The sequence below is a fragment of the Dasypus novemcinctus genome, chromosome 12 (genome assembly GCF_030445035.2).
Source record: "Dasypus novemcinctus isolate mDasNov1 chromosome 12, mDasNov1.1.hap2, whole genome shotgun sequence".
Classification (NCBI taxonomy): domain Eukaryota; kingdom Metazoa; phylum Chordata; class Mammalia; order Cingulata; family Dasypodidae; genus Dasypus; species Dasypus novemcinctus.
In genome coordinates, this window is record NC_080684.1 from 33,162,243 (window position 1) to 33,188,990 (window position 26,748).

The following is a 26,748-nucleotide window of genomic DNA, read 5'->3' on the forward strand; positions in this document are numbered from 1 at the left end:
CCCATTTTTAAATTATCTTTTTTTTTTTAAGATACGTAGCTCACACAAAATGTTACATTAAAAAAATATAAGAGGTTCACATATACCCCCTCCCCACACCTCCCAGGATACACTTTGTTAGGGGAGCCCTAGGGGCCTGGGATAGACCTCGTGGCTGTGTCCTATGTCGGGTCCACTACCAGCGGTGGTGTTTGTTGCTGCTCTTTGAGCATAAGGCTTCTTGTTTCTCCTTCTAGGCAATGCTGTGGGCAGCTGCCCCTTCTCTGTGTATTTGTTTGCTTGTTTGCTTGAAGGAGGTACCGGGAATGGAACCCGGGGCCTCGTACGTGGGAAGCAGGAGCTGAGCCATTTGAGCTACACCCGCTCCCCTGTATGTGTCCTGAAGGCCCCTGGGCTGGCAGGGCCCAGTTATCTCCCTAGCACAAGGATAGGGGCTGAGTCTGTGTGGAAAGGACAGAGTTGATCCTCTTCTAGTTAGGACCACACAGTCGGGTTTCTGGAGCAGTCCTGAACACAAGCATTTTGATCTCATGTCCCATACTGGCAGGACACTTCTAATTTTAACGTCCATTTTATAAAGTGGGCCTTCGACAAATGATGAATGAATGAACAAATAAATAAATGAACAAAAAGTGAGGCCCTCCCCAAAAAAAGTGAGACAGAGTTTATTGCTGCATTGGAGCACCAAGTCAAGAACCAAATCCTTCTGGAATTTTGGTCATCTCAGTTCTTTTGGGTCCCCCAACATGTGCCAAAACTGTAAGGCTCTCAGGTCTCCCCAAATCTGGATATCCATAGGTGGGAAGGACCCTGTGCCCAGTCCATTGTGGTGGGAGCTCAAGAGTCATCCCCATCCTGCGTCTGTGTTCAGCTGCCCACAGGTCCACACACCTGAGGCCTCGGAATTCCTTGGTGGGATCATGTATTCCAGGCCCCCCAGGGTCAGAGCCAGGTCTGGGGGTACCAAGAGGAGCCCTGGTCCCAGGCTTTGCAGGCAGAGAACTTGGTGATGTCATCTGGACAGCAAGGGTGCCCTGACTTTTAGGTGTGGCAGGACCAAGAACGAGGCGTCACCAGCCCCCAGAAGGTTGTCTGTGCCAAAGGAGACGGAGCTGTGAGGTCCCTCCCTGTGCCCACCCTGTGCACCCCAGACGGGGGAACCTATCACCCCAAAGCAGGTGCCGGCCCCTGACCGTGGCTGTTGAATGGGGAGTAACAGGGCTGGCTGCTGGGAAGGGGAGGTGTGCGAGGAGCCTGGCGCGGCCGAGGTCTCTCACCTGAGGCAGGGGGCAGTGCCGCCGTGCATACCACTCCTGGCAGTACAAGCTGACCTGGATGCCCTGGCCCAGGAACAGCAAGGTCCACATGAGCACGTTCCACGCGGGACCCGTGTGCTGGTCGTGCATCGCGAAGTTCAGGAGCCCTGGCACAAGAGGGACGTGTTCTCACCCCAGCTCCGGGTACCTGTGCTTTGCCTCCCACCCCAGAGCAGTGGGAAGACATGAAGCAAAAGGCCCCGTCGGGGAAGATCTTGAACTCGGCCCCAGAAACTCACAGTGATCTCGAGTGGCTCGTGTAAAATCAGGATCCCTCAGTGTACACTTCAGAATCCCGGATCTCTGCTGGACCTCCTGATCTCACCCATTTCCTCCTCGTTGTCTCCCCAGTGGCCCCCGTTGCTCAGATGCTCCATCCAACTGCAACACCTTCTCCTCATCCCCCAGGATATCCCTCCCTCCCCACCTCAACTCTCGGGCCCAGCTGCTTCCCCCTCTGTCCTGTCCCATCAGTCTGTGACATCCAGGAGCAGGGCTCAGGCCTCCTGCCTCTGGCTGACTTGCTCCAGGGCTACGCAAAGACCAGGCTCACCTCCAAAGACAAGGAAGAGCATCAGCATGACGGGATAGAAGAACCCCAGGACGAAGCAGAAGATGTACTCGTGGACCACCGCGGAGACCACGAAAACTCCCACCATGGCTGCGCCTCGGGCCCGGCCACCGAGGAGCTGGCAGGAGTGGGAGGAGGGGGAGGAGTGAGTTCCCTGCCTCTCCTCAAAGAGCCCCCTTCCCGAGGAAGCCAGGAGGGGAGGTGGTACGATGGAAAGAGTGTGGGGTCTGAGGTCAGAAAGCTTGCAGTTAGTCTTAGTTAAGAGCATTTTTTTTTAACCCATATGGGCCTTAAATGTAATTTTAAAATAGAGATAGAGTAACACTTCTCAAGGTTACTGCGCAGGCTAAATGTATGGGAAAACCCTTGGGAACTGAAATTGCTCTAGGTAAGTTCCTAGAAGGGCTAAGGAGGGGAGCAATGCCCTGCGGAGGGGGTGGCGTTAAGGATAGGAAAAGAAGTTAGATCAGAAGGACGACTTTCCTCCCACAGGGTTGGGTAGAATGCGGGCAGAAACGGAAGTCGAGGGGGCCGTTGGGTCTGAAAAAGGTGGGTGGGGCCGGAGGAGGGAGGAGGGATGTCCTGAAGAGGCCCGTGAGCTGAGGAGCTGAGGGTGTGCAGAGGCCATACCCACAGCCCGTCCTGGTAGACGTAGCTGTACAGCCAGTCGTGGACAACCACGTTCCATGTGCGGTAGTAGTTGGAGAAGGACGTCGAGTTCCACCAGTCCTGGGGAGGGGGTGAGGGTGGGCGAAGCGCAGGGGGCGGGTCAGGGCCTTGCTTTCTCCCGGGCAAGCCCACCTTCCAGGCGCGCCCCCCTGCCCGCATCCCGTCCCAGCGTTCTCCCACCGGGGCTGGCTCCCAGCGGGACACTTTGCCACTCCCTCTTCAGGACCTGGGGACCTCCCCCTCCTCCCAATTGCCCTCCGGAGAAGACGACTCCATAGCGCCAGCCACACCAAAGCCACTAACCCTGACTGGTCCGGAGATGGAGCGGCCCACGTGACACCACCATCTGCCCGGGACCCTTGCCCAGCCCTCCCTGCCTCCAGCTCCCAACCAGTCCGGGCCCAGGCCCCACCCGGTAGAACATCCTGTCTCCAAACCGCAGCATCTCTGCAAAAGCGTTGAGCCAGCAGTGGAGGAAGGCGAAGAAGATGAGCAGCAGCATGAAGATGCCTGGGGCCAGGGGCTCTAGGTCAGACCCGGCCCACCTGGACCCCCAGGCAGCCCTGGCCTGGCCCCTGAGGAGCCCCTCCCCTGGGCTCAGGAGCAGCTAGGGCCTCAGCCCTCGTCACTTATTAGTCACTCATCTGTGCATGCATGCATTCATGCACCCACTTGCTCATGAACATTTACTTGGCACCGACTGTATGTCAGGTGTCGGGACTCCAGAGATGACTCCCAAAGCCTCTGTCCACTGGGAATTCACAGAATGGTGGTGGGGCAGTGGGAGGGAGGGGTGCAGGAGAGAGAGCAATGTCCAACTATGCTCAAAGTCAAATGTAATGGGAAGTAAAAATGGTGGCCATTGAGTGCTTGGGGTAGGGGAGTTCGGTGACTGAGGCTAAAGGAAGGAAGGCTTCCCAGAGGAGAGGGCATCTCTGCCATGGGCCTCCAAGAAGGAAAAGAATTCCATAGCTGGAAAATGGGGAGAGGGCATTCCAAGCTGAGGGGCTAGTATGAGAAAAGACCGAGAGGTACGGAACTGCCCGTCTTTCAGGGAATGCAGGGCTTGTGGTGGGATGCACTCATGAGGCTGAGAAGGCGGGCTGGGGCATATGGGGAAGGGCCCTGGATGCCAAAGCTGGGCTTAGAATCTTCCTGGAGGGACCAGAAATGGGGAGTCACCGGAACGTTGGAAACAGGGTAGGGTCTGATTAACGCGTAGTCGGGAAGTTTACCCAGGCTGCAGATGGGAAAGGAAAGATTTTGGTGGCAAGAAGGCCAGCCAAGAGGCTGATGAGGGAAGGGCAACAGAGGCAGGGCAGTGAGCAGGGAGAGGGGCCAGACGTGAGGGGAGAGTCCGAGGGAGAGGGTGTTGACACGGACTGCAGCGGAGGAGTGGGGAGAGGGAGGAGGTCTCCGTGAGCCCGCCTCAGGGTGTGGCCTTCCACGGCTAGCTCACCTGGCAATGTGGCATGCAGAACAGAGAGCACCAGGGCACGGGTGCTGAAGGGCTCCCGGCTCATGTTGGCAAAGACAGGGACACAGAGGCGGCTCAGGATGAAGCAGGCGTAGAGCACACATCCCAGGGCCTGGGGAGGGGGTGGAGGCCGGCAGCTGAGAGGGGCCACTGGCACCTGCTCTCTCCCTCTGGAACTAGACTTCTGGCCCAGCACCTGCCTCCTTGTCCTTTAGCACCTCCCGCCCCCCTCCTCCCCAAGCCCCAACTCCCAGAAATGCCCCCCACCCCCCAGCCACCCCGAGTCACTGGTGGGCCACCCTCAACCCCATCTTCTGACCTTGGCGAAGTTCTCAGCCACGTAATTCCACCTGACGTGGGGCGTCCTGCAGCCGCAACGAGAACGTTAAGTCCCTCATGCTTTTCTCTCGTTCCCTGCTCAGGCCTGGGCACGGGTTCTGGGGTCCTTTCTCTGCAGCTCCCTCAGTTGTTCAGGCCTGGGAGAGGTCCCTGGGAGGTGGGGGTCTAGGACACAGTGGCTCTTCCCTAACAGAGATGGCTAGTGGGTTTTTACCTCAGATGTCAACTAGGGTGTCTCACAGTCCCGGACTCGGGGGTTAAACGGGACGAGGGACTTTCAGGGCGAAAACTGGGACGGTCCTGGGCAAATCAGGACAGTGGGTCATCCTAGGGTCACCACGGGCTGGGCGAAGAGATAGGGTGGCGTTCCTTCCACTTAGGTGCCATCTTTAGTATGGGATGCTTCCTGAGGAAGTGACCCAGCGCTTGGGGTGAGACGGAGGACCTGAGGGAGAGGAGAGTGGAAGCGCAAGGTCCCTGCTGGGCCTGGGGTCTTACCTGGGGTAAGTGTCCCTGTAGATGAGTGTGGGGCAGAACAGGAAGTAGAGGTAGCTGGAGAAACTGGGGCCCGGGTTGGCCTCACCTGGAGGGGAGAGGGCCGAGTGGATCAGTGAAAGGGGGAAGGGAAAGAGGGCAGCGGTGAGCGGATGCTGGAGAAGAGGGTTAGAATTGTTAAGTGGAGAGCGGCATAGGACAGAAGTACGGGGATGGGCCAGGGGCTGGGTGTGTGAAACTGGCAGGGGGCTTTTTTAGAAGCACTGGGGATTGAAGCCCCTGGACCTCGTACATGGGAAGCTGGCACTCAATCAACTGAGCGACACCAGCTCCCTTGAACTGCTGGTTAACGTCTACTCTTTTGCTTCCATTCCAGGCATCCTATTTTCTGGTGCAGGACGTGCTGTGGCCAGAGCTTCATTTGGCCCCCACGAGGTCCACCACCTCTTCCCCTTCCCCTTCTATCCTGACTTCCTAGGGTAAAGTTCTCCAGGATGGGCTACTAGGAAGGTGCCAGAAGTCCTGGGCAACAGGGTGCCATCTCATAGGGATGGGACTTGGGAATGACTAATGACTGAGCCCACGGGGTCCCGCTGGAGGCCAGAGCCGTGCCCAGTGGCGAGTTTTGTAAGGATCCTGGAGCTACTGGGTTCCTTCTACCAGCCAAGAGCACCGAGGACACAGTGGGGCCAGCTGAGGGCCTCACCTCCTCTGGCAAGCAGGATCCCAGGCACGGCCTCCCTCAGGAAGGAGTAGCTTTTCATCAGGAGCCTGACCTAAAATGGAGTGGAAGGGGAGTCAGGTTGCTGTGTGACTTTGCGCAAACTATTTAACTTCTCTGTGCTCGTTTACAGAAGCAGGCAGACTGTAAAGATCTGTACCATCGGAGCCCAGGCTTTTTATTTTTGTCGGATTGCCTTAGAGCCTCTCACAGACAGCCACTGGGGTGACCTGAGGGTAAAGGAGGCCAGGAGAGGCAGGAGCAGTGCATTCATCTGGCCAAGCCCCGGTGACTCCGCGCAGCGGGATTATATTTGTTAAGCAGCGCCGTTTGCATTTCCTACGAGCCTCTCTCGAGGCCCTAGAAACGGACTCCTCCCCTAGAAACGAGCGCCGCTCCGCCAATACTGCACCACGAGGCCGCCCTCACGCGGGCTCCGCCCCCTCCCTGGAGCGCACTCTCGGCAGAGGTCCCTGCCGCACCCCTCCGCACCTGAGGCCCGCCCAGGCCCTCCGCCCGCCCGCGGGGGCTCACCCTCACCTGCTCAAAGACCAGGACGCAGCGGGAGGCGGGCGGGAGCTGCTGCGCCACGGCCACGTGCACGGGCAGGGCGCTGAGCACCGCCGCGTGGGCGGCCAGCAGGGCGCAGCCCACGCCCGCCCCCAGGGCCCAGGCGCCGCCCGCCCGGGGCCTCGCCCACAGCCGCAGGGCCTGGTAGGGGGCCAGCAGAGTGGACAGGAACATGGGGACCCAGGTCACCAGCGCCACGGGCAGCTGTCCGAAGCTGAAGATCAGCAGGTCAAACTCCAGCATCAGCCTTGGGAGTGGGACAGACAAGTGGACAGCGGTGTAGACCCCCTCGCCCCCTTGCTCTGCGGCCCAGCTCTCCTCTCTAAGGCGACCACGGCACCCCGAGAAGGTGGTGAGCTCGCCGCGCCTGAAGGTGCCCGGGCGGCACCTCTACTGGCCAGGGAGGCTCAGTCGTGGCCGGGGCTGTGTCTCAGTGACCTTCAGCGCCTCTGTGACTTGCGGGGTGTGGCAGAAGGGCTCAGTGGCCTGCATATCACAGGTGCCAACAGATGAGGCGTTAAGCTTTATTATTTTTTTTCATTATTTTGAAGCATTTAGCTTTCAACTTTGATTTTTGTTAATTTTGTTCCTTTGGGATGTCTGTCGCTGTAGACCAGAGCTAAAAGAACGCAGGCCATTTGGTTTTTGTTCGCTTAGGTTAAAAGTGTGTGGTTTGGGGAGTGGATGGCGCTCAGTGGTTGAGTGCCTGCTTCCCACGTGCAAGGTCCTGGGTTCAATCTCCGGGACCTCAAAAAGAAAACAGCGTATGGAGATGGTGGACGATTGGAGACAGCCTAAATGCACATCTGTAAAGGACTGGATGAACAAAATACGGCACCTCCATTGCCCGCAGCCGTTAAGAACAATGAGGTAGGAAAAAAGTAAAAAGGAATAAAGAATAAGAAAAAATTTTAAAAATTAAAACAATGAGGTAGAGTTCTATGTACTGACACGGAAAGATCTCTAAAGTCTCTAAGATACATTGTTAGGGGGTAAAATCAAATGTAATTTGTTAATAAATTAATAGTATGTCTCCACCTTCCACCCCCAAATATATCTTTTTGGCCCTTACTTACATAAGGAGTGAGTGTGTGGAAGATGGTCTGGAGGGAAACTTCAGAATGGGTACCTCTGGGGAGTGGTATGGGGTGGATGGAGTGGTCCAGTGGGACTGTCACTTTACACATGTTTGAACCTTTTACTACGAGAGGTGATTCTTGCAATACTCTTAGACTCAACAATGATTTATCAGAAGGAAAAGTTCCACAAAAGTTACTCTTCTTCCTTTTACTGCCTCTGAAGCTGTACCTTAGGATGGGGGGCACAGGCACATATAGACTCCCCGCCTCCGGGTGTTCAGCCTCTTTACTGCTCCTGTGTCAGGCAAGGACCCTGGGAGACAAACCCCAGAGTCGGGGTGCTCTGTGGGTGCCAGCCCACTAAGGCGCCTGTCTGCATGCCGCCCTCCCCACAAGACTGGGAGTGGTTCTTGGGGACAGGGTCTGCCAGCGGTCTCTGGCCCCAGGGCTGGCGCTTAGTGGGCGCTCGTGGAAAAGAGTGTGCGCAGTGGGGTTTCAGCGTGCGGGAGCATGCAGGCCTGCCTCGGGGCAAGGCCCCTCTGGACTAGTGTTGGAAAGGGGGCAGGGTGTTCCTAAATGCCTGGCCCCGGAAGGACAGACCAAGGGTGTGAAGGGAAGGAGGGCTTTAGGTGGGAAGGGTGTTGGAAGGTGTGAGCGATGCTGATGCGTGTCCTGTGATCAGAGCGGGGCCTGGGCCCTGATGGGCCACTGGCGGGTGGCGCACTGGGGACCCAGGGGTCTGATCCCTGTGCCCGTCCCGGGTGGGTGGGGCCTACCTGCCCTCGTCGATGAAGTCGATGGCCAGGGTGCTGATGATGAAGACGCACAGGCCGGCGATGAACATGTGGTAGATGGTGCGGAAGTGCTGGACTTCCATCAGCTCACTGCAGGGACCAGGGCCCGGAAGCCAGCATGGGCGCTCAGGCTCACCCGGGCTAGCCCAGGTCCTGCGGCCACAGCAGGTGGGGCCCGGCGGTTCCGACCTTTCAACTGAGGGCCCAGCTTCTGCCCAAAGCCCTGTCCCGCCCAGAAGTTCCTCACCCTGGTGGTCCTTCTACACCCAACCCTGGGGAAATGGGAGAAACTGAGCCACAGAGACCCTGTCCAAGTCCTCCCCTCAAACCACCGAAAGCCTGGGGGTGAGAAACGAGGTGTCCTGGGCCCCCAGCCAAAGCCTTTCCTTCTCCTCCCATCCCCTGTCCTGACGCCTGACTCACTCAAGCAGCGACTTGCGGATGATGTAAACTTTCCGTTTCCCCAAGGACGGCTCTCTGGTCCTGAATTAAGAGGTCATGGGTCATGGGTCATGACCCAGAGGAAGAAAAGCAGTGAGCAGAGGACAGGGCCATGTGGAAGGTCAGTACTTGGAAGCCAAGGGCAGTAAAAGAGGAAGGTCAGAGCCAGGGTGGAGTGATAGCCACTGGCAGAGAAAGGCCTGGAAGTTGAAGGTCAGGGTCAGGAAGACAGAGGTGATAAGAGAAGTCAACCCCACTGACAAGTTTGTCCAAGTGCACATGGGGTGATGTTTATGGCTCATCACCCTCATGATGGAGGGGCCCACCCAGCCATCTCCCTGCCCCCTAGCTCCTCAGACTCTTACTTGCTCAAGGACTGTGGGGGAATGGAGGGCAGGGGTCTGTCCCGGGGTGGATAGGATTGAACGGCCTCCCACATGGCCTGATCCAGCAGCTCGGTCAGCTGTCCCTGTGCTCGCTCCAGCAACTGTGTCTTCACAGCCTAGGGGACAAAGCCAGGGCCCGTTCCCTTCCTTCAGTCAGTCATCCTTTCATTTGCTGTAGAGCTTCTCTCTACGCCGGGCACTGGGCTCAGTGCCGGGGATATAAAGATGAACGAGCCACGGTTCCCACCCGAGAATTTCTCGCTGTCCGTTTTCCCAGGGCAGCAGTGAGGATCAAGGGGTACAGTGGGGGCAACACTTCCAGTCCTGGGTGGGAAACCCACCCCCCTTTTCATCTCTCATCTGAACCTCCTATCTCTCAGCCCTGACGCACAGCCTTCCCCCTCCTGATCCCTCAGACGAGAAGGTTCTGTGTGCCCCGGCTGACTTTTGGCCCCTGCCCTGAGGACCTGTGTTTCAAACTCCTCCATCTTAACCCTTCAGAATAACCTGATCTTTGAACTCCAGAACAAGCCATCTTTATCTCTAAGTCAGCCCTCACCCCTGCCCCTGCCAGTCCAGGGCCTGTCCGTGTTGACCTCTGACGCGGATTCCCCTCACCTCCACGTGCCGGGTCCATTGCACCAAGTCTGGGGCTGCAGGCGGCTCCGTCTTTCCTGGGAGGAGGAGTCAAGGCACGCTAAAGCGGAAGGGGCTGGGGTTCTAGGGCCTCGTGCAGCCCCAGGGCCATCCTCTGGCCAGAAAATGCTTCCTGTGTGCTCAGCAGCCCCCTCTCCTGCCCCAGTGGACAGCTCGAACCGTGGGTGGGGCGGTCAGAAGGGGCAGTTATTCCTGCACGGGGTGAAGAGCCGTGGCAGGCACCGAGCCTGATGACATTACTGGAAACAGGGCACCCAGGGAAGAGGAAGCTACTGCATCCGCCCCCTGGGGTTAAAGGGTCAGAAAGATAAGGGAAGGTCACCACTCTGATTGTCCTGTCCCTCTTCTCGTCCCTCTGCAAGCAGGGCAGCTCCACCAAAAGGATTGAAATGAGGAGCCTTGGCTCAGCAGTGCCTCTTTCCCGCCCGACTTCATGAACACAGCGGGGTGGCTCACCTTCTCCAGAGGGTGGGTCCTCCTCTGCTCTCGGCAGCCCTTCTCGCTTCCGCAGACGGGCCTCCATGGTGTGAAGCACGAGTGGGCAGCAGGTGGCCGTGGCCCGTGGCCCCTCTTTCCCTTCGCCACCCGAAGAGCTCCTGCCTCACCCAGCTCAGCCGACAGCTTCAAGGACTAAAGTCCTTTCAGGAGGAGGGGACCTCCAGGAGCACAAGAGTTTATCTGATCTGAAGGGCAGTGCCGAAGTGCTCAGCTCCCGGCTCCACACTGCTGGCTGTCACCCACGGACACCTGCCCCTGACACCCCACTGCGACCCACAGGCCTGGCTCCAAGCGGAGGCTGAGTGTCCCTGAGTGTTGGGGGGGACTTTGCCTCTCTGAGGCTTATCACCTAGCCTGGCTCACTTTCTGACCTCTCTCTCTGCAGGCTGAAGGTGGGGCAGGAGCCAGAAACGTCTTCACGCACCAGTGCCTGAATCAGCTCCCTGAGACCGTGAGGAAGGTGCGCGGACCAACCCGGTCAGCTCGCAAGCGTGGCATGCGGGTGACTGATACTCCGATGGAGTTGGCACCTGGGGCCCCTGTGGTGCTCCCGTCTGGGAAATGCTGGATGCCGGGACCCCTGAACGCTGCTCAGAATCCCCTCCACCTGCTCAGGTTGGCCTGGAGGCACCCGGGAGACAGGACAAGCACTTATGTAGCAAATGCCAGCTGTGGTCACATCCAGAAGAACCAGACGCAAATCCTCCCTTTACCATCTCCTGGCTGGTGATTTGGGGCAAGGGACCCCAATTTTTGAGCTCCAGTTCCCTTCTCTGAAAGGCAGGTGCAAAAAATCCCTACCACGCGAGGTTACGGTGAGCACAGAATGAGGCGGTCCCGGTAAAAGCGCATGGTCCAGAGCCTGGACCGCGGGAGGAACACAATAAATCATCCTTTCCTCCTTTTACTGTGGAGCAACAGGAGGTAAAGTGCTTTGAGGTTCCTCTCTGCCTGGTGCCTGTGGGAGATTAACTATTAATCCTTGCCCTCCCTCTGTACCCAGAGACCAGTGTCAGAAACAAGGTCACAGGAGCTCTCCTCCGGGTCTCTTCTCCCTCCACACCCAGCGCGCCTGGTGGGGGGGGTTGGGTGAGGCTGGAAGGCTCAAAGCCTCCGCCCCAGGAGAGGCCGTGGGTGGGCTGGGCTGGGGGGTAGAGAGAAATGAGAGAGGCAAACACAGAGACATAGCCAGAGACCCCCAAAACAGCTTTATTCACACCCCACGCCAATACCAGCCATCTTTCCACTAGAGGACGGTGTGAGGGCCCACGGGGAGGGGGACGAGGAGGCAGGCGCTGAAGGGCGAGTGGGGCGCTCAGGGCCCCTGAGTTACTCATCGCTCAATAAATAACCCAAGAGGACGCCCCGGGCTTCTGCCACTGGCCTCGCAGCACCCTCCATCCTGCCTTAGCCGCTGCTCCCCGGGGGGCAGGAGGAGCTTCCATCGCTGTCTGGGGACCCCGACAGGGGCTGGCCCATCCGATCCACACACCAGCAGGGGCCACGGCGCTGCCCCTGGGAGGAGCGGCACTGTAGAGAGACGCACACGCATCAGGCGTGAGCCCTGGGGCCCACGGCTTCCCTCCCTTGGGCTCACGCGCAACCCCTCACCCCCCAACTAAATTGTACCCATTTTTCCAGGCTATAACAGTAGTTCTCAAAGTGTGGTCCCCGATCCAACAGCCTCAGCCTCTCCAGGGTCCTTGCAAATTCTCAGGCCCTGTGCTCCAGACCCGAGTGCGGGGCTCAGCAGTCTGTGTGCTAACAAGGTTGCTGGGCGATGCGGATGCACCTCCAGTTTGAGAACCACTGAGTTAGGCCATTCCTTAGGCAGTTTCAGTTCACTACAGTGTATGGTTGGCAACGTTGTAAATCTCCACCCCCCCACCCCCCAATACACTCCCGGGGAGCCTCGCGCTGGTGGAGCAAGGCGGGGAGAGCAGTGGCCTCACCTGCCGCTTCCGGTAGAAGCCACGATGGTCACAGTTGGGCACGTAGAGGGTGTGGGCCCCGCGGAAGACCTCGGTCTGGAGCTGCTGCAGTACTGAGTCCAGATGCTTGCGGCATGGGCCCTGGGGAAAGGAGGCCGCGCAGCTCAGAACCCTCCAGCCAGGTTCCCCTGCACAGCCCGCTGGCCCCTGCTGCCAGGCTGCCAGGACAGGCACGGGCGGCTTCTCCACGCTGTGCTTGTGGGCCTGGGGCAGCAGCACTGCCTCTCTCCAAGGAGGCAGTCTCCGTTGCTCCCCTACCCCCGGCCCACACGTACCATCTCGGAGTCTTGGACTCCCCCGGGGGTCCGGGCAGGGGTGGTGGAGGTCCCGGGGTTCCTCTCGTGGTCTCTGCGGTTTACATCCTGTGGGCGGGTCTTTGCTGGGGGTTTACTGTCCTTTGGAATCTCCTCTACAGACACATGAAGAATGGAGGAAGGAGAAGAGGCCAGAAGTCAGGGTGGGGGCCAAGTCCCCTGTCAGATGCCAAAGACCAGGGCCCCAAAGAGGGCCTGGGAAGCCCACCCGGCCTGCTGACGCGGGAGAGAGGGAGGGAGTTTAGACTTGGATCCACTGCTAGCTTATCCTGGCATCAGTTTTTTCTTACAAATGGCGCTATTACCTTTCTGAAAACATTCTCAGGGTAATTTTAAGGCTATAACGAATAAGAATTTTGGAAAGTAAAAATGGAGGGAAAAATACAAAGCACTACTGGTTATTGGGAGGTTTGGGTTTTCGAGTGGGAAAACTCGGTTGTTCCAGCAGACTCCAGTAGGGGGTGCGCCAAGCCAGGGAGATGGGGCAGAGGACCAACAGATGTGGGAGGGGGTCAGCGGGGACCCAAGTGGAATGCGTGTCCCTGCTGTGACCCTGCGGTGACTCAGCCCACCCCCTCCCAGGCCTGAGATGTGGCTCCTTCTGGGGCACTGCAGTGGGGGCCTCTCCTTTTTGGTTCCCTATGGCGCAGCACAGCTCAACCGCAGGGATCCCAGGAGCACGTGGGATTCAGCCTCTAACCAGGATGGGCTGAGGGACAGGTTACAAAAGGCACCGGGAGGGAAAGGCATCCAACTTGCAGGCTGTCCTGGCTTCGAGAAAGTTTCAGACGTAGTATCTGGGAGTGTGGGGAGAGCTCAGGACTCAAGTGGGGCCAGGAAATAAAACCAGGCTAGGAAAAGGCAGAGAGGGGAGCACGCGCTGCTTGGAATTAGCCTCAGGTAGAAAATTAGATACTTGGGAGTCCTGGAGGTGTCATTTCTCCCTCTGCGTCCAAAGACAAGCTCTGCTCAAGTCTCCCCGCCCTCCCATTTAGACAGTTGCTCCCATCTGCTACAGGCAGCCCAAAAGCTCTTTCCTGTGCAATCCTTCCCCCACCACCACCACCCCCGCTCTTCACATCTTGCTCCTCATTCCACCAAGCCATGCCTCCCAGTGGTCTCCTATGACCTAACCCTTCTAGGAGGACCCCAGCAGCCTGTACCCAAGCATTTGGGACTGAAAGAAACTCCAGTTTTCCATCCCTTTCCACTGATGAAGCTGGGAGCTTGGATGCCTCCGGGAGGGGAGGCTTGCATTTCCTGCCCTCCCCATCTCCCGCCTGCCCCCCAACTTTCAGGTACTGACTCACATCTGTCCCACCCATCCAATGACTCAGCCTTCTCTTCTCTCCCTGGGGTGGGGCGGGGTGGGTGGAGTGGAGGGTTCTGAGCAGGTTTTAACCATAAATCTAACTTGGCAGATTTCCTCTTTACCCTCTTCTATCCCTCTCCCCCAGGGCTCAAAGGCCCTGCCCTCTGCCCTGAGTGAGTCTAGCCAGGAACAATTCTGGATTTGGGGCCTCTTTTGTTCTAGACAGGATGGCCAGGTGCTTTGGACACCCTAGTATTTAGAGCAGGAGACATTCTTCAGTATGTGCAGGATTTCGGAGCCTGGGGTCCCCTTCTCTTCTCCAAGTGGGAGCTGCGAATAATAACACCTGGATCCTTTCTCCAGCTTGGGGGTCTAGGGCTGAAGGGGTCGGGCCTGCTGGGGCCTCTGCGAGGGTCCTGAAACCTTCCACTCCACCTGCCCTTTTCCCTCCGGGGAAAGCAAACAGAGGGGACGAAAAGAAGCTGGAGAGCGCAGGCGTCAGGACCCCTGGCTGAACCGTGGCCTTGAACTGCTCTCTGCGCTTGGCCCCTTGGCCCCGGGAAGGTGTCCCTCAGAGTCGGGCAGTCCTGGGCTCAGGGGCCTGCAGGGTGCCGGCCCCCATCTCTCCAGGAGCCTGCCTGGAGAGCTGCGCATCTCACACCCGCGGGGCGCGGACTCACCCGAGGGCGGGCGCGCGCGGCGGCAGTGGCCGCGGCCCATCAGCAGCGCCCGCAAAGGCGCCTCTTCTTCCTGGGGCGGCCGACACTGCAGTCCTGAGGCGCAGTTTGGGGTGTAGACTCCACACTGCTCCCCCTCCCTCCTGAGGCAGCCCCCAGCGTCCGCACAGTTCTCCGCCGGCGACCCTCCCTGCTCCTCCTCGCAGCCCCCTGAGCAACCCGCCTTCGGCCCCTGCCCGCAGCCTGGGCACCGCGCCAAGGCGCCTCCTGGGCGGGCAGCGAGCAGCAGAGTTAGCAGCAGTGGCGGCAGCAGCCTGTGGGGGGTCATGGCCACGTTTTCGCTGCGTCCTCTCCTCCCAGAGCCTGCGAAGAGCAGCTGCTGCCTGCCGCCGCCCCTCGGCCTTAAGTAGCAGCCTCCGGTCCGGGGCCGGGCCCTTTAAGAGCCAGGTGAAGGGGGGTGGGGGTGGAGGCAGGGGCAACCCCCAAACTGGGTGGGACTGGAGAGGCCCCCTCCCCGACCTGGGCCCTCCCCACTCTTCTCTCCTCACTCCCTTCCCAGTTTCTGTTTGCTTCCCAAATTACTCTGATTTTTCTTGCTTTGTTCCTGGGAATCTCGCCCGGAATTTGGGAGCTGGACAGCTGGCTGGAGAGACTGGAGGGGAGAGGGGAGGGGAGCGGGGGAGGGAGAGGGGGAGGATGGGAGCTGGACTGAAGAGCAAAACCTGAGTTCGGCTTAGTGTGTATGTGTAGGAAGGTGAAGGGGGTGCAGGGTCGAGGTGCGGAGAGAAGATGGGGAGCTAAAGTGCATTGAGAGGGGCTAGTGTATGGGGTCATGAGAGGGATACGGATGAATGTGGAGAGAGAGAGAGGAAGGAGATGATGAGATGATGGGTGTCTGGGGAGAAGCTGTTGCCAATGGGAGAAAGTAAACCGAGGAAGAGCCGGCCGGAAAAACACTGGGAAAGGGGCAGGAGAGCGTCTGTGCACGGAGTGCCTGCGAGCAAGATGGGTGGGAGGGGAGCCAGGCAGAAGATGATCGAAGGGGTTGGGGGAGCAAGAGAGGGCGGAATGAGCTGTAGGAACCCCTGGCCTTGTGTTGGGAAACGTGCATCTGGAAGGATGCACCTGGGGAGGTAGGGAAAGCAGGGAGTTGGGCAGCTGAAACTGTGGGGAGGGACAAAAGTTAGAGGAACTCATACTCGGGGTAATGTTTGGGATGGTGGCCAGGGAGCAGACTCGCCCCCGGCCTTCGTCCAGCTCAGCCCTCCCCTCCATTCCTCGGCATCTGCCCCACGCACCCTCCCCCAGCATCACTGGGTGTTCTGTCTTCAGGCTGTGCTGCCCTCTCCGGAACCGCTTCCCCGCTTCCAGCCCCCCCCCCTCCCCCCCCGCGCGGCAATGGAGGGGGGCATCCTCCAGCAGGGGGACTGCCCGGGCGTTTCTGTGTGCCTGCCTCCCCCTCTCCGTCCCAGCGCTTCCCCAGGCAGTGCCCCGCCCGTCCCCAGCACTGCTAGCTGGCCTCGGAAGAGGGACCGTTTCCTTTGGTAACGCGCACACCCACTCAGCGCCGGTTATGCAACGGCCATCTCATTTTTTCCTAAAACAAGGGCTCCGGGGCCGTGACTAAGTTTAAATTCTGGGCCCCCACGCAAGAATGTCAGCAAGCGCTCCCTGAACTTTTAGATAAATACAAAATAAAAGGACCCTCATTCCCAGCACCAACCCCTAGGGCTAGCTACCCTGGGACCCTGGGACCCGTGTTTGGGGAGCAGGGTCTTTTGGTAGCCCTGAAATACTGCAGCGCCGGCAGGCGGCAGGGAAGTGGGGTGGGGGGCAGGCAGCTCTCCTCCAGCGGCCTCTGTGACCTCCCACTCCAAGCTTGGACCCTAGGGTGGGGAGCTGGGTTGCTATTCCCCAAACCTTATCACTGTTTATTTTGCTCTGCATGTGGTTCTGGCTAGGGTCTTTCTTCTGGGCTCCAGCTCACTGCTTCTGAATAAGGCCAAAAGGACTGTGGGAAGTTGGAATGGAGGAAGAAATTCTCCCTGTAGAATCCCAGTGCTCCTTTTTAAAGTTGTTTGTGCTTTTCCTTTGCAGATTAAATTGCAGAGAAAGCCTAGTACTCTGCTAGCCTCCAACGTCCACCACTCTCTTCTCAATACCTTCCTCTCCCCCCACCCAACATATCACCACCACCACCTCTACAGATAGCCCAGCTTACTGCTCCCACCTGCCCAGCTCCATCCTCTAAGCCGGGTGCTAGGGGTCTAACCAGTCTTCTTGCAGACAAAATTTTTTTTTTAAAGATTTGTTTATTTTTTTCTCCCAAGCCCCTCATTGTTTGCACTTGCCATGTCTGTTCCTCTTCCTTTTTTTAAAGGAGGTACCAGAAACCAAACCCCGGACCTCCCATGGTGGAGGGAGGTGCCTAATCGCTTGAGCTACCTCTGCTCCCTGCTTTGTTGTGTCTTGTTATGTTTTCCTCCTTGTGTCTCTTGTCATGTCATCTTGTGTCACTGCACCAGCCCATTGCGTCAGCTTGCTGTCTTGTTCGTCTTCTTTAGGAGGCACCAGGAGCTGAACCTGGACCTCCCGTGTGGTAGGCGAGAGCTCAATCGCTTGAGCCACATCCATTTCCCCGGACGGAGACTCTTGAACCCTGTGTTTCCTCTCTTTGGGGCACCCTTCGCATCAGCATCCTGGGCAGGGATATGAAGCACATGGTGGGTACCCAGGATGGAGTGGGGGCCAAGGTGCACACCCCTGGGACTCTGTGTGAGGAGAGAGGTGACTCAGAAGCATCTGCCGGGACTGAGAAAAAGCACTAACCAGCCAGGCTGGTATTTATGCTCTTTCATGAGTAAACGGGTATGGGACTTCCTTCTCCTCTCGCATGTTAGGCTCCATTCTCCTGATCTCTTATGCCTTGTGTGTCCCTTGCCTCGACCAGCTGTCCGTGTCCAGGGCAGACCTAGGGGCTGCCTTCCTTCTGAGAAGAAGACGTGAAGGAGGGGGCCTTGTGGGCCCTTCTGAGCTTTGGGTCTAAAGAGACAAGGGGCGGTGCCATCCAGGCAGAGGAGAGCCCGGGCCACGGCGCGCTCTGGCCTGGCCATGGCGGGACCTGACCTGGCCATGGCGGGACCTGACGGGAGCACATGTGGTTGTCCCTGCCTGTAGCAGTCTCAGGTTTCTGTAGGCTGTCCACACGCACGCACGCTCTAGATAGGTCCCACTGGGGGGGTCCCCCTGATCCTATGACCCCTCGAAGGCCTTTGGGAGCCCTCGATGCCCCTCTTCCCGCCAAGGGCGTCCTTACCCCCGTCTGGCATCTGTGGTCCTGCAGACAAGCCCTGCTACCCCGCGCTGATACAGCCTCTGCTGATGGGATCACCTTCCCCAGAACATCTCCGCGCCTGAGTGAAGATGAGGGGCTGAGGCGGTGTGGCGTCCCTGGCGCCCAGAGGGCATCGCCTCCCTGGGCTCCGTGCTGGCAGCGCACCAGGACCAAGCCCGCCCCCACCTGCACGAGCCCAGTCCCGCCACTCTTCCTCGCCCACCTTAGCCGGCTGAGGGCTCCCCTCCCTCTGAATTCATCTGCATGACTGGGTTGCTCTCTTATATTTTCGCTTATCTTTTCTGGTATCTGATTTTTCTGCTTTGAGAACAGGAGAGCTATACCCTCTTCATCTCTGGGCCCCACAGCTCCCAGGCCACATAAGGAGTTTTGACTTAACCCAAGTAAATGTTGCCAGGGGGAATTAGCTCAAGTGGTGGAGCGCTCGCTTAGCATGCGAGGCAGCTGTATCGATGCCCGCATTCTCCACTTTAACCAGCTTCTGACATTGCCCAAGCAGGGGTTTGGTCGTTAGTCCCACTCTGCGTGTTACCGTGTGACATGGACTCCAGGGACACAAGCCAAGTGTACCTGAGTAAGTGTTGATATTAAATACCTTTGGTGGGAGCAAGGGCGGTCCTGTGGGTCGGGTGGTGGGGAGGGGAGGGTGCTGCAATCCTTCCGAAGGCGCCACCCTTGCTTCTGCATGTCTGGGTTAGCCCAGCCCACCCCAGGGTTGGCTTTCCCACCCCTTCAGCCCTCCTCTCTCATTTTCTATCTGCCCTCAGAGGAAAGCCCAAAGAGGCTGTGAGGGTGAGCCAGTAGTCAGGGCTCAGCCGGAGAGGGAAACTTGCCCCCAGGATAAGCCCTAGAAAATAGACCTTTATAATAGAGTTTGGGAGAACAGATGGAGAAGGCTGGGAGAGGGAGGGGATGCAGGGCATCCCAGGTGGGAAAAATTCATCTTCATGTCACAGATATGAAGGAAAGGGGCAGGGGGGCAGGAGAGTGGATGTGTTTGCACATGTGTGTGCACACAGGTGTATTTGCCTATATTCCCAGTCTCCCTGTGATATCAGAAGTTGATGTGAGAAAGGAGCGGAGTATTTTTCTGAACAAGGCCTGCGTTGGCCTGACGGTTGGGAGTAAGGTTGTATCATGATGGACATGAAGCAGGCACCGGGAGGTTTTTTGCTTTTTTGTAATTAAATGAATGAATAGAGTCCTAGAGCACCTATTTATGTGACTATAACTGAGAGGTATGGAGATCAATTAGGAGGAATTGTGCTCCTTGGGAGCTAGAGCTAATATTGTCTCTCCAACACACACTTAATAAATACTTTTAAAAAAACAGTCAGGATCTGAACAGAGGAGCTGCGGAATCAAGACGGCAGAGGGAGACGCTTCAGGGCTCCGTCCCTCCACAGAAGCTTTGAACAACCAGAAGAATTGACAGAAACATCTTTCTCAAAGCTCCAGGAAACCGTTAAAGGATTGCAGTAACAGGGTGAACACCAGATCCAGGAAAAGACAACTTCAAGGCGGCAGGAACTCCTGGTGCCCGGGTCGGCCTACCCCTACCCCTCACTCGGTCGACCACAGCTGGCCTGTGCTCCCAGCGCGGGTCCCTGGTCCTGGTTCCTCGTATGTGCACTGGGGACATGTGTGACTGGCCCAGGTGGCGGTGGCCTGAGGGAGTGCACCAGGACACTCATCACAGGCTCGCGGGCCCAGAACTTCCCCTGCATGTATTCAGCAGTTCGTAAAGCTCTCCTACAGAATGCTGTGGCAGAACAGTCGAGTTGTGGCTGCCCAGGACAATGGAATGCTGGCTGTATGACATGCAGTACAGGGTCTGGGACAGTGAAGAAACTAAGGAAGGGGTGATATTCGTCTCCATGTCAATGGGAATTCCTAGGGCCACACACACATGCCGAGGACAAGACAAGTGTGCAGAAAGTATCAGGGAGGCCCCTGTACTTTGGCCTGGAGCTATTCTCTAAACTCATTGTAGGGATAAGCTCTGAAGGAAAGAACTTGTACCACAGGTCAATCTGCAAAGACAGGGAAAGGTGTTTTATTTTTTCCTTTTTTTTTCATTAACTCCTGGCATTCAAGGAAAGCTCTGTCATAACACTAGCTGGATACAAGCTGAAGGAAGAGACACCTCAACTTCTAAAATTCCAGCAGTAATACATTAAAATATCAGAATGTACAGATTTCAAAAAAGATTGTAAAACATGCAAAGAAACAGGAAGGGATGGCCCAGGCAAAGGAGACAATAAAAGCATTAGAGTGCATAAGCAGCTTTAATAGAATTCATTAAATACAGTCTGCTGGGAAAAAAAAAAAAGCATTAGAAACCATCAATGAGGAAGACCACACTGGGACCTTTCCAGATAAAAACTTCTAAAAAATGGTCCCAGATATGCTCAAAGAGCCATGGGAAAACACAGACAAAAAATTAAAGGACTCCAGTAAAACAATAGATGAACACAAAGAGAATATCAATATAGAGATGGAAATTATGAAAGGAACCAAACAGAGCTGAAGACCATAGTAACAGAACTTAAACATTCCCTAGAGAGATTCAACAGCAGATTGGAGCTGGCAGAAGACAGAATCAGAGAACTTGAAAATAAGACAAGTGAAATCATTCCATTTATGAATGATTTGCCAGACATAAAGATAGAATTCTGAATGCCACAAGAGAGAAGCAACATGTCACAAAAATAAGGGAAACTCAATAAGATTAAGTGCCAATTTCTCATTAGACACCATGGTGGCAAGTGGGAAAGCATAGTTAAAGTGCTGAAAGCAAAACTTTCCTGCCAAGAATTCTGTATCTGACAAAACTGTCTTTCAAAATGAGGAGATCAAACTAAACAAGGATATGGAGAAAGAGGAACACTGATATGTTGTCAATGGCAATGTAGGGTGGTGCAGCCACTGTGGAAAAGTTTGGCAGTTTCTCAGAAAGTTTAACATAGAATTACTAATTACTATGTGACCAGCAATTCCTCTCCTAGGTATAGACCCAAAAGAACTGAAAGCAGGGACTTGAACAGAGATTGTACACTGATGCTCATAGCAGCTCTATTCACAATAGTCAAAAGGAGGAATGTTTTTTATTATTATTATTGAAGTAATTAAAATGCTTTAATAATGATTTAAGTGATGAATGCACAATCATAATGATACCAAATACCATTGATTTAAAAAAAAAAGGAAGCACCCATGTCATCAACAGGTAAATGGATAAGCAAAATGTGGTATATCCATACATTAGAATATTATTTGGCTGTAAAAGAAGTGAGGTGCTGGTACATGCTACAGTATAGATGAATTTTGAAGACATTGTGTTGAGTGAAATAAACCAGACACCAAAGAACAAATATTGCATAATTTCTCTTATATGAAATACTTAGAATAAGCAAATTCATAGAGACAGCAGAATAATGACTTCCAGAGGTGGCAGAAAGGGGGAATGGGGAGTTATTGCTAAATGAGTATGAGTTTTGGTTTGGTATGGTGAAAATAGCCTGGAAATAGTTGTGAAAATTACACACTATTATCAATGTACTTAATGTCAAAGACTTGTCCATTTAAAATGGTTAAAGTGATTTTTATTTTATGTATATTTTACCACAACTAAAAATAAATAATTTTAAAAGTGGTTAAAATGGAAAATTATGTTTCATATATATATATATGTTACCAGAATAAAAATAATAATTTAAAAAACCCATGGGACTGGGAAGTGGCTGTGGCTCGATCAGTTGGGCTCCCGTCTACCGCATGGGAGCCCCTGGGTTCACAACCTGGGGCCTCCTTGTGAAAGCAGGCTCGCCCACATGCTGCAGAGAGCGCCCGGCCTGCAAGCACTGCAGAGAGCTGACTCAGGAAGGTGACACAACAAAAAGGGAGACAAGTAAAAACACAGCGAGTGGGCAGAGAGAGCAGACAACAAGCAAGCAGCAAGGGCGGGTGGGAATAAAAGAAAAAACAAAACCCATAAAACTGTACAACACAGAGTGAACCCTAACATAAACTGTGAGTTTTAGTTAAAAATATAATTATAATAGTATTGGTTCAGCAATTGCAACAAAGGAACCACACTGATGCAAAATGTCAATAATAGAGAAAACTGTGTATTCAGTTTATGGGAACTCTATACTTTCTGCACAATTTTTCTGTAAACTTGCAAGTGTTCTAATTAAAAAAAAAATGAGGGAGAGATTAAGACATTCTCAGATAAACAAAAGCTGACGGGATTTGCCACCACTAGACTGGTCCTAAAGAGATGTTAAAGAGTTCTACAGGTTGAGAGGAAAGGATAGAAAATAGCTTGAAACTGCATGGAAAAATAAAGATCTCTGGTGAGGGTAATGACATGGATAAATATAAATGCCAGTACTGTTGTATTTTTGGTTAGTAACTTCACTTTTTATTTCCTACAGGATCTAAAGGCAAATGCATAAAATGTAATGAGAAAGCAGTGGTTCTGAACTCATAATGTACAGACATGTAATTTGTGGCAAGAACTACATAAAGTTGGGGGATGGAGGAATTTCGAATATAGTTTTGTTTATACTATTGAAATTAAGTTGGTATCAATACAAAGGAGATTGTTAGACATTTCAGATGTTAAATTTAAGCCCTGGGAGTGGATGTAGCTCAAGTGGTTGAGCTACTTCCCATGTGTGTGGTCCTGGGTTTGATACCCAGTACCTCCTAAAAACAAAACAAACAAACAAATGAGAAAACTAACTCAGGGGAGCCTGTGTAGCTCAGTGGTTGAGCATTGGCTTCCCCCATACGAGGTCCCAGGTTCAATCACCAGCCCCAATACCCCGCCCCCCAAATTTAAGTCCCATGGTAACTACAAAGAAAATATTGAAGAGTACGCAAGCTCATAGAAACGGAAAGTAGAGTGCAGGTTCTCAGGCACAGGGGCTGGGGCAATGGGGAGGTAATGTAAAATGACTGTAGGGTTTCTGTTTGGGGAATGGGAATACTTTAGTAATAGAGGGTGGTGAGGGTACCACAATATTGTGAATATGATTGATCCCACTGAATGTTATGTTTGGGAGTTAATAAGGGGTTAGGAAAGATTCAATAGGACATTAGGACATATGAAAAAATCAGAATATACACTATAAGTTTTATATTAATGTTAAGTTTCTTGAACTTGATAACTGCAATTAAAGTGGCAACATAAGTGAATATCCTTGTTTGCAGGATATGTATATAGCAGTATTAAGTGTTCAAGGATCACGATGCATACAACCTTCACTCAAATGTTCAGAAAGTGGATAGGCAGACGGATTCATCAGATAGACATTTAGAGAGATAGATGGTAGATGGATTGATAGATGGATAGATAGAATGATACAACAAATGTGGCAAAATGTTAAAATTGGTGCATTTGGCTATCGGTGGGGAGAAAGGGGTATTGTTGGAGTTCTCTACATCAGGTTTGTATTATTTTTGTAACTGTCCTGCAAGTTTTAAAGTATTTAAAAATAAAAAAGTTAATAAGAAAAGAAATCAGCCAGGATGTTGGGGGATTCCAGGATAGAATAGAGACTGTGACAAATGAACCTACTATATTATCCATTTATGACATAATGAGGGAAAAAACATAAGGAATCGACTTAAGCAACTTTGGAAAATAGCGTTTTGATGAGAAGACTAGAAATTGTAACGCTGGGGATAAAAGGAAGTTTATTCTGTACATAAACACTGTAGTCTGACTGATAAATTTTTTGCTCACGGGTGCACAGGTTAAAAAATTTACTTAAAAAATATTTATATTAGGATTGGCCAACTAAGCAATATTTGCTGGGAGCCAGGTTTCTCACAGTGGGAGAGAAATTACAGGTAAGCACGGGGGAAGGCTAGAATGAACCCTGTGGTATTGGATTAGAGTCAGACCCATCAGTATGAGCTCATTAGATTAATACAGATAGAGAAGGTAGGCACAAAAACAATTGGAGATACGTGTGTCTATACAGGGTAACACACATACTTTTTTTTTCTTTTTTAAAAGATTTATTTTTTATTTAGACTAGGAGATAGTCTAGTAGGGGGGTGGCCACATAAAAAAATTATAATGATGATGATGATAATAATAGCTTACATGTTGAATACTTTATATGTCAAGAACTCTGCTGGGTACTTTACATTGTCACTAAATTTGTAAGATGAGTGCTGTTATTGTTTCTATTTTTACACATGAGAGTACTGAGGCCTCAAACAAGGTAAGTGGCAGAGCAGAGGTTTAAATTCAGGTCTTACCTGAGCTGTCTATGACCCTCTCTCTACTGTCATCTTCTCTCCTTCAGCCTCCTAGCCATCCTTGGGAGTGTTGTGGGAGGTCTCTGCTTAGCCTATGAGTCTGCTTGAGTATTTGGGCAAACTCATCTCCAAAAAGCCTCTTGAGGAGTTGTGCATTGTCATTGTCAAGGGCTTTTAAATATGATCACTTGGACTAGAAGAAGGGCCATTCCACAGGACATCTATGGTTAAATTCTGGGCTCTTAATGTGTTGTCATGGTCAAAATGGCTACCAGAACAGTGGGCAAAAGGAAAAAGATGGGAAATAAACCAGAAGACATTTCCTAAAGTCCTAATGGAATTTTCCACCTGTCATTACTTCAAATTCAATACATATAAAACCATATTCATCATTATCTCCCACACACCATTCTTCTGCTTTTCTGTTTTTGCCAGTGGCTGCATCACTCTGCCAATCTTCCCGTCATCTTCGACGCTTCTCTTTCTTCACTAAATCACCTACTTTTGCTTGTCACTCCTTTCTAACAGCTCCCCTACCCAGCCTTCCAGGCTGTTTATTTCGAAGGCCGTACTGGTGGCTCCAGTTCTCATGATCTTTCACCTGAACTATGGTGACAGCGTCCTATGGCCTAACTAGTTTTCTGACACTATCTACTCGGTACCCTACTATTCTTTCTGAAATCAAAGTAGAATATATAATTCCCACTCAGAAACTTTTAATAACCCTCTATTTCTACAAGTGTCAAGTCCAAATACTTGGTTTTAAATCCAGGGGTCCTATAACTCCTATTATTATTGTTTTAGTTTGCCAAAGGGGTGCTGATGCAAAGTACCAGAAATGCGTTGGCTTTTATAAAAAATATTTATTTGGGGTGAAAGCTCACAGTTTCAAGGCCATGAAAAGTCCAGCTCAAGGCACCATAAGGGGAAGCAGACATGGTTCAACTGATAGAGCATCCGCCTACCATATGGGAGGTCCAGGGTTTGAACCCAGGGCCCCCTGGCCCCAGTGGGAGCTGACCCACACACAGCGCTGCTGCATGCAAGGAGTGCTGTGCCAAGCAGGGGTGTCCCCTGCGTAGGGGAGCCCCATGCGCAAGAAGTGCATTCCACATTGAGCCACCCTGCATGAAAAAAGCACAGCCCATCTAGGAGTGATGCCACACACATGGAGAGCTGACACAGCAAGATGACACAACAAAGAGAGACACAGATTCCAGGTGCCGCTGAGAATGCAGACACAGAAGAACACACAGAGAGCAGACAAAAGGGGTGGGAGGAGGAAGGGGAGAGAAATTAATAAAAATTAAATCTTTAAAAAAATAAAAAAGGCACCATAAGGAGTGTTTTCTCACTAGAATCAGCTACTGTTGATCCTGGCATTGTTGCCATATGGTGATACAAGATGCTGCCAATCTCTGCAGAGGTCTCTGCCTTCTCCAGAATCCACCATCTCTTGGGGCTCAGCTTTGAGCAAGCAGGCATAGAGCTTATCTCTTTCTGGGCCTCCTCTTGAGCTGTTTCATGGGTCCAGCTTCTTGGGAGTTTTGTACTTAAGCAGTCCTCTCTCTCACATTGCTGAATCAAATATGCCGGCTTCTTTTTCCACTGTCTGTCCCTGTGAGTCTGTTTATACCAGACCCAGCAAAGGGGCTGGGAACTCAACCTGAGTCACACCTCACTGACACAGTGCAATCAAAAGCCCTAAACCTTGGGTGGATGGTAACCTCTTATGCTTTTTAATGTAACATTTTGTGTGCTCTATTTATCTATATTAAAAAAAAAGACAATTAAAAAAAAGGTACTATAGAAACATTAAAAAAAAAAAAAAAAGGACAGCACACCCTAATCCCCCAAGAGAATTAAATCACCTAATTTGTCTCAAATATGCCAATCAGCACAGACTCTGGAGTCTGTACAGCCCATCTTCATAAAACAGGGGACCCCAGGGCAGAACTTTGCATTTCATTCCCTTGAGAATGCCCAGCTTACACTCTAAAGGTGTATTTCTGTTTTCTTGCTTTACACCCATCCCCAGTAAATTCTCTGCTTGCCTAATTGAAAACAAAACAAAACAAAAGCCCTAAATCTATCTTATCAAGTAATCTAATCAAGGACCCCTCAACTGAATTTAATGTAATCAAAGGGTATCACACCCAGAAGAATAGATAGTTTACAAACATAATATTTCTCTTTTGGGGGATTCATAAAATAATTTCAAACTGCCACAATTATCTTACAAGAAATCCATCAAAAACGCTCTGAGTTCATACCTCTGAACTTTTACTCATAACCACACCTCCAGTCTTCCCCTTTTCTCCAGCCACTTGTTCTCTAATATTTATTCAAAATATCAAGCTTGGAGTAAAATTGAATCATATTATTCCTTTTGAGCCCAAAGAACTCAACAGATCCCAAGAAGCTCACACCCAGGGGAAAACAGACAGGTAAATAGTGACACTGTGTAAGGATAAGAGGGATAAAAGGCCAAGTGAGCACAGTGGAAGGATAATTTAAGTTTGCCTGGAAGAATTAGAGAAGGCTTCACAGAGGAGGTGATGCTTTGACTGATTTGTGAATGAGCAGTAGTTTGTAAGGGAGGGGATTGAGGGGAAGGATTTCAGGCAGAGGGAACAGCATGTCTCTCTAACAATCATGATGAGTTAGACACTCTTTGCCATGTACCCTTTTTTTAAAAAAGATTTATTTTATTTATTTCTCTCCCCTTCCCCCCCCTGCCCAGGTTGTCTGTTCTCTGTGTCCATTTGCTGCATGTTCTTTTGTCCACTTCTGTTGCTGTCAGTGGC

The 26,748-nt window shown here is 52.9% G+C and overlaps 2 protein-coding genes and 1 long non-coding RNA gene across 4 annotated transcripts; 1 reads left to right on the forward strand and 2 right to left on the reverse strand.

Moving 5' to 3' along the window:
- Nucleotides 1-649: 649 nt before the first annotated feature.
- On the reverse strand, nt 650-10,370 carry SOAT2 (sterol O-acyltransferase 2). Its single transcript, XM_058309102.1, has 15 exons — nt 9,930-10,370; nt 9,477-9,532; nt 8,838-8,974; nt 8,455-8,514; nt 8,014-8,121; nt 6,129-6,405; nt 5,574-5,643; nt 4,871-4,955; nt 4,353-4,398; nt 4,016-4,145; nt 2,969-3,066; nt 2,518-2,616; nt 1,870-2,005; nt 1,278-1,423; nt 650-1,092 (listed from the first exon to the last, which is right to left on the reverse strand). Exons 1-15 carry the CDS (start codon nt 10,036-10,038, stop codon nt 1,042-1,044), a joined length of 1,608 nt encoding a protein of 535 aa, XP_058165085.1. The 5' UTR covers nt 10,039-10,370; the 3' UTR covers nt 650-1,041.
- Nucleotides 10,371-11,198: 828 nt separating this feature from the next.
- On the reverse strand, nt 11,199-14,891 carry IGFBP6 (insulin like growth factor binding protein 6). 2 transcript variants are annotated; one of them, XM_004467429.5, is made up of 4 exons: nt 14,311-14,885; nt 12,280-12,413; nt 11,966-12,085; nt 11,199-11,543 (listed from the first exon to the last, which is right to left on the reverse strand). In XM_004467429.5, the coding sequence occupies exons 1-4, from the start codon at nt 14,633-14,635 to the stop codon at nt 11,421-11,423; spliced, it is 702 nt and encodes a 233-aa protein (XP_004467486.2). In that variant the 5' UTR covers nt 14,636-14,885; the 3' UTR covers nt 11,199-11,420. The 2 variants fall into 2 exon arrangements, with proteins under 2 accessions (XP_004467486.2, XP_023447182.2); XM_023591414.3 differs by lacking the exon at nt 11,199-11,543 and adding an exon at nt 11,655-11,805 and having other exon boundaries at nt 14,311-14,891.
- Nucleotides 13,424-21,389, forward strand: LOC111766322 (uncharacterized). The gene is made up of 3 exons (XR_002798402.2): nt 13,424-13,616; nt 18,162-18,236; nt 18,996-21,389. It is a non-coding gene; the product is annotated as an uncharacterized lncRNA (long non-coding RNA).
- Nucleotides 21,390-26,748: the final 5,359 nt, after the last annotated feature.